The 11264-nt window shown below is 45.7% G+C and overlaps 1 protein-coding gene across 1 annotated transcript in view; it reads left to right on the top strand.

Moving 5' to 3' along the window:
• The first annotated feature begins 2309 nt into the window (after positions 1 to 2309).
• The window catches only part of LOC122372890, a 69540-nt gene continuing 60585 nt past the window's right edge, over positions 2310 to 11264 (top strand). The window contains exons 1-2 of the mRNA XM_043350556.1: positions 2310 to 2329; positions 3511 to 3710. Coding sequence (XP_043206491.1) covers positions 2310 to 2329; positions 3511 to 3710 — 220 coding nt within the window. The remainder of the gene's footprint in view (positions 2330 to 3510; positions 3711 to 11264) is intronic.

Below are 11264 nucleotides of genomic sequence, written 5' to 3'. Positions count from 1 at the left end.
TTGACGAGCTGAACACAATGAGACCATCCACGCGTCTGTATCTTGTTCCTGTACGGAGTTATTGGCCAAAAACCTTTGGTGACCTTTGATGACGTCACATGACCTCACAGCTGCCCAACAGCAAAACAGACCTCAAGGTAGTGAAGGTTGATCGTATATGAAGTCATGTGTGGTATATGGGGCCATTCCGACCCGTTTTAGTGGTAAAAACAGGCAGTTGATTTTTTCCCCCATTGACTTATTTTTGGGAGGTCGAGAAATTGACCTGACCTTAGGTCACCGATATCGAAATTCCGAGATATACAAATTGTAGCTACTAATGACCTAATATATATATATATATATATATATATATATATATATATATATATATATATATATATATATATATATATATATATATATATATATATATATATATATATATATATATATATATATATATATATATATATATATATATATATATATATATATATATATATATATATATATATATATATATATATATATATATATATATATATATATATATATATATATATATATATATACGTATCAGCAAAAGGCCATATAGGTAGAAAAGTTAGATAACTTCAGACGTTTCGCTGATGTATTCTCAGCTTCATCAGATAATACAATGGCCATTCCGTTTCGCCGAGGGATACAGTTATCGTCACCACCGAGCCGCAGTTGTCTTACAACCGCATTAACGTGCGACTGAATTTACCCGACCACTGATTTGGAGATAATCATTAGATAATCGTATCCCGGTATTGAGTAACATAGATCGTACTACGCAGACAAAAAAAAAAAAATGAGCAATACAAAATCACGTATCGTTGTGACCCGACAACTCAGGTCTCCATAGGGTCCACATTCCGGTGCTGCAGACCTAACCGTTTCTCTTGTTCAGGCTCTCACATCCTCCTCGCGTTCCCAGCAGGCTCATCCACCGACGCTCCCTTGCCCTCCGGTATTCTACATTTTGCCGCCACACGCGCTCTAACCCTACGACCCGTACGTCGCTCACGTTATGATCTGCTGAGCGGAAATGACTGCTGACAGGGAGAGGGACGGCTGGATTTTCAGCTCGTATGGAGGACAGATGATTTTGGATACGGGTATAAAGACGCCCGCCGGTCTCGCCCACATAGCATACACATTTACATACGTCGCACCAGATGCCATACACAACATTCTCACTTCTGCACCCGATTGTCCTGTCATACGTCGTTACACACCCTGGACTCACGCCTGCCACTCGCTCCACATCTCTGTACATGCGCTTGCAGATCACACACTCCTTTCCACAGCTGTCGATCTTGCGTTCAGTCCCGCTCGATACGGCACCTCTCGTTTTCCTATGAACAAGTATATCGCGTAAATTTTTACCCCGTTTGTAGGCAATCATTGGGTCCATGGAGAAGATCTGGCTCAGTCTTTCGGATCTCTGCAGTAGGTGTCTCTTGCTTTTCAACAGTTTTGTCATGTTTGGAAGGAACTGGGAAAAGGTTATGGCCATGGGGACCCGGCCTGTCTTGTTGTTCTCCGGTGCCTTACTACCTGGTTGCTTACTGCCGATCTTGTCAACCTTACGCAGCTGTCGCTCTACAAAAGGTGCCGGGTACTGTCGCTCCATCAGTCTCGCCTTCAGGTTCTCCCTGTGTCTGGTAGTCCTCCTCTTTCTGACAGATCCGTTTAAGTCTCAGGCCCAGGCCGTATGGGACCGCCTTCTTGGTGTGAGTGGGGTGGTCTGAATTGAAATGGAGATACCGACCGATTCGAACCGACCGATTCGAAGTCGTATCTCCATTTTAATTCAGACCACCCCACTCACACCAAGAAGGCGGTCCCATACGGCCTGGGCCTGAGACTTAAACGGATCTGTCAGAAAGAGGAGGACTACCAGAGACACAGGGAGAACCTGAAGGCGAGACTGATGGAGCGACAGTACCCGGCACCTTTTGTAGAGCGACAGCTGCGTAAGGTTGACAAGATCGGCAGTAAGCAACCAGGTAGTAAGGCACCGGAGAACAACAAGACAGGCCGGGTCCCCATGGCCATAACCTTTTCCCAGTTCCTTCCAAACATGACAAAACTGTTGAAAAGCAAGAGACACCTACTGCAGAGATCCGAAAGACTGAGCCAGATCTTCTCCATGGACCCAATGATTGCCTACAAACGGGGTAAAAATTTACGCGATATACTTGTTCATAGGAAAACGAGAGGTGCCGTATCGAGCGGGACTGAACGCAAGATCGACAGCTGTGGAAAGGAGTGTGTGATCTGCAAGCGCATGTACAGAGATGTGGAGCGAGTGGCAGGCGTGAGTCCAGGGTGTGTAACGACGTATGACAGGACAATCGGGTGCAGAAGTGAGAATGTTGTGTATGGCATCTGGTGCGACGTATGTAAATGTGTATGCTATGTGGGCGAGACCGGCGGGCGTCTTTATACCCGTATCCAAAATCATCTGTCCTCCATACGAGCTGAAAATCCAGCCGTCCCTCTCCCTGTCAGCAGTCATTTCCGCTCAGCAGATCATAACGTGAGCGACGTACGGGTCGTAGGGTTAGAGCGCGTGTGGCGGCAAAATGTAGAATACCGGAGGGCAAGGGAGCGTCGGTGGATGAGCCTGCTGGGAACGCGAGGAGGATGTGAGAGCCTGAACAAGAGAAACGGTTAGGTCTGCAGCACCGGAATGTGGACCCTATGGAGACCTGAGTTGTCGGGTCACAACGATACGTGATTTTGTATTGCTCATTTTTTTTTGTCTGCGTAGTACGATCTATGTTACTCAATACCGGGATACGATTATCTAATGATTATCTCCAAATCAGTGGTCGGGTAAATTCAGTCGCACGTTAATGCGGTTGTAAGACAACTGCGGCTCGGTGGTGACGATAACTGTATCCCTCGGCGAAACGGAATGGCCATTGTATTATCTGATGATATCTGTTTTTCCTGTTATATCGAAAGGGCGTCTCACCCCACCTGGGCGACTTACCTCACTCTCCCCTAAATTTGAAAGACCATCAATTATCTTTCATATGTGCATCAAAAATGACTACCTACTTTCTTCGCAAAATATCACTGGAGATCACCCTAAGATATTTTCGAGAAACGTGGCGAAGTCTCCCCGCAAGGCAGTCACCCCCGTTTACGGTACCATGCAGAAGTGAAGCTCAGAGGTCAGTGGCCTGATATGACCTGACATTGTCATAAGGTCTGGTTTGAATCATAGTTGATTTTTGCGAAATTTTAGCTCTATTACATGGATTACTTACTTGGATTACTTGGATTACTTGTTACTTCTTAGTTATCCATGTCTATTACCAGCGCTTTCTGAGCAATCGCGAAAAACCTTCTAGTGAGTACCTAGTACAGTCGTACAGCCGCACTCTCGGCTGGGCCGGTGGGGGGGGGGGGGGGTGCTCAGCCGCCCTCTGAGCTCTGCTGACCCCCTGTGCTCTGAGCTCTGCTGACCCCCTGTGCTCTTCTGCCCAGGTGCGTGGCCAGCGTGGTCACCGAGAGGGCGGCCGAGGCGGAGTGGGCGCCCCTGCTGGCGGCCGGCGCGCCCGTGCTGGCCGCCCTGGAGCGGCAGTACCCGGCACCGTTCACAGCCGCGCTGGCCTCCCTGCCGGGCGGCGCCCGCCCTGCCAGCGCCCTACGCGCCGCCCTGCGCGGCCGCCACGCCGTCAGCACAGGTCAGTCGGCCGGGACAGCAGGGCTGTGCTGCTCCCGTCAGCCTACTCAAAACTCCACTCATCCCCACTCCGCCATAGACCAGGAATTGCGCAATCAGAGGCTAGAGGGCAGGGTCAACGCAACAAGCTCAGCTTGGCAGGGACTCTGTCCTTGTGAATCCTTCCATTCAAAAGGTTCGAGCTGAATTTATAAAAAAGTTAAAGTATTCCTTTCGAATCACCGGCCAGGGTTGGCATTTCTGCCGGCAAAAACCATTTCGTGCCATTTGCCGGTGTTGACCGTCAAAAACTAGCGATAACTTTACCCTGTTAGTGGCAGGCTCCTGGCTACGCCTTTAACCCGCGCCCTGGTGGGGTCTGTTTATAACGTGAACTGGTGGGGGGGGGGGGCTATTTTTTGCCCCCCTTGTATCTCCGAAACTACTGGACGGGCTCGCAAAATTCAATCGGCGATCGAAAGCCTTATCAAATTTGTCGAGGGAAATCCAATTTCATTGACCTCGGGGTCACCGATGACGTCACAGGTCAGAGGCCAGTTTTACCAACAGAAAAATAGCCGCCTGGCGCAATTTTTCTGTTAAAAAACCGCGGAGGAGTTTCACCAACCAGGCGGAAAATATCCGCCGGCGTGAAAAAATATCAGCCAGAAAATAGCCGACGAGTTTCACCAACGGCAAATGCGGCATTAAAGGGACTATCCCACCTTTAACATGGGGTTTGAGTTAAGATAGCCAAGTTTGCGGCGAGGTTCAGAAACCACTATCTATCTAGGTTGCAACCCCCGCGGCCTCTTGGTGTTGAAGAAATTCGTTCCCTTCATTTGAAAATGGGCCTTGTACAAGGCCCTATCTTCAACATGGAGCGACCGTTAGTGTGACGTCACCTCGTTTAGTCATTCTGATTTAAATGGGTTTGTTCGTTGAAAAATCGCTTAAAACTTGGCCTGAACTTTGTTGTGGTGCCTACAGAGTAAAAAGAATCAGCTTTATGACAGTAATGTGGCCTGGGGAAGGAGGTAATTTTGGGCTGTGACGTCACATATTTGAAAGTTTGTGTTTGGAATATGGGAAGCCTAAGATGTTTAATGAAAAATAAATGCCAGAACCGTGTTCCTGGTCATCCAATCTATAAAGTCGGGCACAATTTAACTGGTTTTAACAGCATTTTAGAAGGTGGGATAGTCCCTTTAATGGAGTGCCATTATATGGAGAAAAACAGCAAAAAAAAAAAATAGACAGGTACCCCCGTCTTTTTTATGTCGCGTTGGAATAATCGACCCTATTTGTTAATTATTACCATGATTTGCGCTTCTCAATTGATATAATGAATTAGTATCATTTATGGCCAATTGGTAAAGCACCTGGGCTTCAAGATTAGAAGAGGAATATCGATATCGCGTAAAGAAAGGGCCTTCGTCACCAGGCAGAACCAAAAGGAATCAACAAGATTGGTGTTTTGGTGTTGTGTTAATTTTTTTTCGTTTTATGTTATCTAGTTGCTACAAGCAACCAACAGTAAGATGATAGTGTATTAACTAGTGGTTAGCTTACAAGTTCATTGATCGCACGGAAGTGGAAATAACGATGAAAGGTCATTTTCGAATGTGCTTGCAGAAATGCTGGAAGGAGAGAGGGTAGGCCCATAGGACTCAAGATTTTAAATAAATATGTCACTCTGTTCACATGTTTAGTTGCATTTGACATTGCAAGGCGCAGTCTACTGATACCAACTACTTTTGGGTGGAACTTGAGTTGTGCGGCTAACAGGGAAGTGCATTGACAATGCTAAGACCTAAATGGCAAGATTTTCAAGATAATGACAATGAATTTTTCAAATGTGTGGACTTTGAATTTCAATTCATCGTCACTTCGCATGATCAACACGTCTAAGAACAGGAGACGTCCACCGCTCTCTTCTTCAATGGTAAACTGTATTCAATTCAATGGTAAACTGTAAAAAGCCAAGTGTATATGTACAGTTTACCATTGAAGAAGAGAGCGTTGGATGTGTCCCGTTCTCAGACGTGTTGATCATGCGAAATGACGATGAATTGAAATTCAAGGTCAACAGAAAGGAAACAAACAAGGAGGATTACATCCATTACTACTCAGCTCATGGCGACAGAGTAAAAACAGGTGTAATAATCGGTTTTTATCTCAGAGCATACCGAATATGCAGTGATGAGTACTTGGGCGATGAGCTGGCGTACATAGAAAGTGTATTCAAGGACTTGAGGTACCCAAAAGCGATGATTACGAGCGAGCGAGCGCAGCGAGCGAAGCGGGTCTTTTCAATATAACGGAAAAATCTCAGTATGAGCGGCCCGGCCCGGCCCGGCCTGTAACGCTTTTGAGAGGCTTATATCTCAGCAACCGCTAGACCGATTGGCCTGCGGTCTTTTTTGCTGGGTAGCCCCATCCCTTCTAACCCGTAATTGACTACCTTTGACACATCTCAGTGACCGTCGTGGCACGTGCCACGTGAAAAGTCAAGGGTGTTCAAGCTGTTTTGCAAAAGTAGTGATTTTGAGAGGCTCATATCTCAGCAGCCGCTCGGGCGATTGTCTTGCAGTAATTTTTGTAGGGTAGCTGCATCCCTTCTACCAAAGGGGATACTCTTGATCTATGTGAGTGACCCCCACTGCACGTGCAAAATACAAAAAGAAGAGGTGCCAAATTTGTTCCCATTTCAATAACTCGGTAATTACTGGGGCGACTTCGCTGAAACTTGGCATACAGGTAGGCACCAACCAGGCAATGCATTCCCACGTGTTGCGGTTAGGGTGCTACTGCACGTGCGCACGTGCAGGGGGCGCTTCCAGATCTCGAGAACGGCTGGGCCGATTTCGCTCAAATTTGATACACGGTTTGGGACCAGTCAGTAGGGTGCCGTGCAAAAGTCAGTTCGGACCCCGTTTGCACGTGCGCACGTGCAGAATGCCGCCTCCAGATCTCAGGAACGGCTGGGCCAATTGCGTTCAAATTTGGTACACCGCTAGCGACCGGTTAGAAGTGTGCTTTGCACAAGCCCGTTGGAAGTACCCTCTCGCCCTTCCGCACGTGCAGGGCTCACTATCTCGCTCGCTCGTTCTTCGCCCAAAAGGCGTTTTACTGGTTATCAGATGTAAATTAAAGGCAAAGAAAATTCGTGATAGGATTCCAAAAACTCAGAAAGAGAAGAAGAACCACAAAGTCATTGTTGTGCCACATTCCAAGCATGTTGACACCACCACCAACTTTTTGAAAGGAACGGATGTGGTCGTTATAAGCAAGACGGGAAAAAGCATAGAACAAATAGTGAGAAGTAAACGGAACGCACGACATGAGAACAGCATTGTTTATATTAAGATCCCCTGTCTTGGGTGTTCCAAGCCATACTATGGCGAAACCTGTCGCGGTTTGGATATACAGCTGAGGGAACATCGGAAAGATATACAATATCAGAGAGACAAAACCATTGTAAAACACACTCATGAATGTGGAGCATTGCCAGACTGGAGAGCGGCTAAGAGTGTTAAAGAAAACATTGACAAAATGACAAGGATAGCGCTCGAGGCGGCCATTCTGGAAATAAATGAGTGCATGAACCCCAAAAGTGGTAGGATAACATTAGCAGAGACAGCCGCAAAATTTATTCTATCTGTTCATCAACTGTAATATTCTATGTGTAGGTATATATGTTACAGGCAATGTGTGGAATCAGGCATTCTATAGAATGCCTAGGCATTCTACAGAATGCCTGACCGACCAGGCATTCTATAGAATCCCTAGGTATTCTATAGAATGCCTGACCCACCAGGGATTCTATAGAATCCCTAGGCATTCTAAAGAATGCCTGATTTTCAGGCATTCTATAGAATGCCTAGGAAATACACGAATCTTTCCAACATATAAGTGTATGTTGTATAAGATTATGAGCACAGACCGACATGTAACATTATTATTTTCTGCCAGGGTACCTTGCGTTCAGCTATTTATATTCATTCAGTCAAATATTCATTCAGTCAAATTTTCCGGTCAGGTATTCAATCTGACCTTATTAGGTCAAATTGTATCAGGATTTCATTCTGAGAGTACAGAATATTTATCTTAACGCTAGAAAGACGATGGTGGTAATGTCAATATCGGAAACGCCTTTGGTAAAAAAAAAAATACACATAAAGAAATTGACAAATCGTCCATTTTTGGAGGTGTTTGCCTTCTAAGGAATTGATTTAAGGTCAAACTGAAGAAAACGGCTACGAGCCAAAAATGGACAAAAATTGGGCTGACCTAAAAAATGGCTTAGCTATTTGTTTTAGAAATGGCACTCTTTCGAACATTGCCAAAGAAGAACTGAAGTAAAATTTCATAATTTTGAGTCTTTGACGACCTTTCGAATACCGCATGGCCCAGAAGTCAAGCTGGAAGGGGAGATCGAACAACACCTAATCCGGCTCTTGTTACGGCCGGGCCACCGCCCAGACGTGGAATAATGAACCATTTATTCAGGTTATTCCCTGACATTACGGTGTAGGTTGAGCTGTCCATGTATGTATATTGAGAGTCGTTACACGAAGTGCTTATGACGACATAAAATGTGACCTTTGGTGTATTTTTCACCTTCATTTCTAACATCAGAACAAAACCATCGTCATTCGCAATCACTTTCGATTCAAGCCTACGGTCCACCCTCCCAGCCAACACTCTTCTAATACAGCTTCGTATCTGTAGCAGCATAATCCTCCGAGGGTAACCGTTTAAGCGACTGGTTGGCCTGTGGCTCTCCCGCGTGCCTTGCGCCGTGGCTCTCCCGTGCCAACGGAATTGGATCAGCTGCTGCTTGCGGCGCACCATTTGGTGGTCGGCATAGCCCAATACCTCCCTCGCTTCCTCTCAGCTCATTGCCCTGAAATGGTGTGAGGTGACGACCGGCCTAGGCCAACAATGAAAATTAGGTAAACAAATAGCATTACTGCCACTGACCCCTAATTTTCGAAGTGTGTTTCGGACAATCAAAATACTTAGGCATTCTATAGAATGCCTGGGAGCTTAAGCCAGGCATTCTATAGAATGCCTAAGCAGTCAGGGATTCTATAGAATACCTAGGGATTCTATAGAATGCCTGGTCGGTCAGGCATTCTATAGAATGCCTAGGCATTCTATAGAATGCCTGATTCCACACATTGCCTGTAACATATACATTGTACATGTTATTGACGAGGTAGGTCACGACTGAGTGTTGAACTGCTCCCCAAGAAATGTATTGCATTGAGATGTGCACGTCAAATGTTGCCGTAGGTTTTCAAGTGTTTTGAATTGAACATGGTATTTTGTGTCATTTATTTAGGACCAACTGATGACGATATAATCGAAACGCGTTTTGGTCCTAATATAAATTATTTTGAATAATTGACTTTTGGCTACTATTTATAAACACGGTTCAGGTACTGACGGATCCAGATAGGCGACGCTGCGGGGTGCATACCCCCAAAAAAGTTTCTCCAAATAAAAAAAAACTCATCGGATTTTGATTCCTTGCGATATGTTGGGTGGTTTAAAACAAACCCTTCATAATAAAAGTTTAGTTTTGTCTTATTCTCGAAAAGCCGCAAATTTCCGTCGATTTCGGGCGCTGCGGGGCATTTGTCCCAATCGCCCGCCCCACTAAATCCACCAGTGGGGTCAGGCGGCCTACCATTTCTCTATTTTTTTCTTCTAAGTTTTCAAAAAAGAAAATCATCGTATCAGGGTTGTGACGAAAAATAAGTGGCCTAAATCCGATGACAAAACAGGATTTGGGGTACCCTATTTTTGGCTTTCCCCGATTTTTAGTTTACTTTTAGTTTTAATTTCTTTTTGGTTAAGTCGTTTAGTTTAACCCTATTCCTGGCGGGGGGGGGCCTCAGGAGCCCCCCCCCTGAGGTTTTTTGGTTATTTCTCCCAAACGCGTTGAGCTAGGAAGCTCAAATTTTCTGACTTGTCCTAAAAGGCTTCTACGCAACATGTCTGAAAATTTTGAGTTGATCTGACCTCAGGTCAGGTCACCAGAGGCGGTTTGGTGACCCTACCTCAGAAAAGTTTGCAATCACGCCAGAGCTAGAGTTTTTGACCGATCAATTTCTTCTCTTCAGGCTTTAGTTAGGACACCAGTATGTGCAATTTGTATATCTCGGAATTTTGATATCGGTGACCTAAGGTCAGGTCAGTTTCGCGACCTCCCCATTATAAGTCAATGGGGGAAAAATCAACTCCCTGTTTTTACCACTAAAACGGGTCGGAATGGCCCCATATACCATACATGACTTCATATACGATCAACCTTCACTACCTTGAGGTCTGTTTTGCTGTTGGGCAGCTGTGAGGTCATGTGACGTCATCAAAGGTCACCAAAGGTTTTTGGCCAATAACTCCGTACAGGAACAAGATACAGACGCGTGGATGGTCTCATTGTGTTCAGCTCGTCAAGACGCATCGAATGATATACATGATGACCTCGAGGTCACGTGACCTGAGGTCAACCTTTGACCTTGACCTTTCGAGGTCAACATATATATCATTCGATGCGGATTGACGAGAGGATCACGATGATGCCCTTAGTTTGTTCCTATCTTGACTAATTCGAAAGTTATTCGAGAAAAACTCTCTCCATATCTAGCGCCGCCATTTTGACTTTTTCGACCCCTGTGACGTCATCTTTGACCTGACCTGAAAATGACCTTAGTAAAAATTGTAGATCTTGACCGTGCGTATCCGATGCCGTTTACCGTTTGTCGCTGCGATGTGTAGTTTTTGAGATCTGAAGGGGGGGGGGGGCCGAATCGGCCCCCCCGCCAGTTTCTTGTCCCGGCGGAGCCCGCCAGGAATAGGGTTAACCCTACATATTTTTAGTATGCCCTCCCCCGCGCTCAAGGCCTGGATCCGCCAGTGAACCCAGTAGGTTCACTTATCGTGTATGGCTACACTATTGGCTACGGATACGATTTTTGTTAACTTTGATGGTTCGAATGGTCAATGACGATGTAACGAACAAGGTTTATGCGTAATGATGCCGCGCGTTTTCCGAACTATAATTCAAAACGAGTCTAATTGTACATTTTTAGGCCATTAGAAAACTGTCATTTAGTATGTGCCTGTGTATTGTGTATGTGTCTGAGTGCTTTTTAGAAAGGCTGAAGACGAAAGACGAACGCCTTTCGAAAGCCCCCCCGTAGGAAACACAGCTGGTATTTTTTTAAAGAAAATTTACCAGACATTCATGGGTAGTTTTCAAGTCCGAAGTATTGCCTTGAGGTTCGGCTGGTTTGTGTGTCGGTTGTGTCGGCACTGTCTGTGTATGGTGTGTCGGTTGTGTCGGCACTGTCTGTGTATGGTGTGTCGGTTGTGTCGGCACTGTCTGTGTATGGTGTGTCGGTTGTATCGGCACTGTCTGTGTATGGTGTGTCGGTTGTGTCGGCACTGTCTGTGTATGGTGTGTCGGTTGTGTCGGCACTGTCTGTGTATGGTGTGTCGGTTGTGTCGGCACTGTCTGTGTATGGTGTGTCGGTTGTGTCGGCACTGTCTGTGTATGGTGTGT

Source organism: Amphibalanus amphitrite, unplaced genomic scaffold (genome assembly GCF_019059575.1).
Source record: "Amphibalanus amphitrite isolate SeventyFive unplaced genomic scaffold, NRLGWU_Aamphi_draft 001414F_arrow, whole genome shotgun sequence".
NCBI lineage: Eukaryota > Metazoa > Arthropoda > Thecostraca > Balanomorpha > Balanidae > Amphibalanus > Amphibalanus amphitrite.
This window is presented reverse-complemented; position numbering and strand designations above follow the sequence as displayed.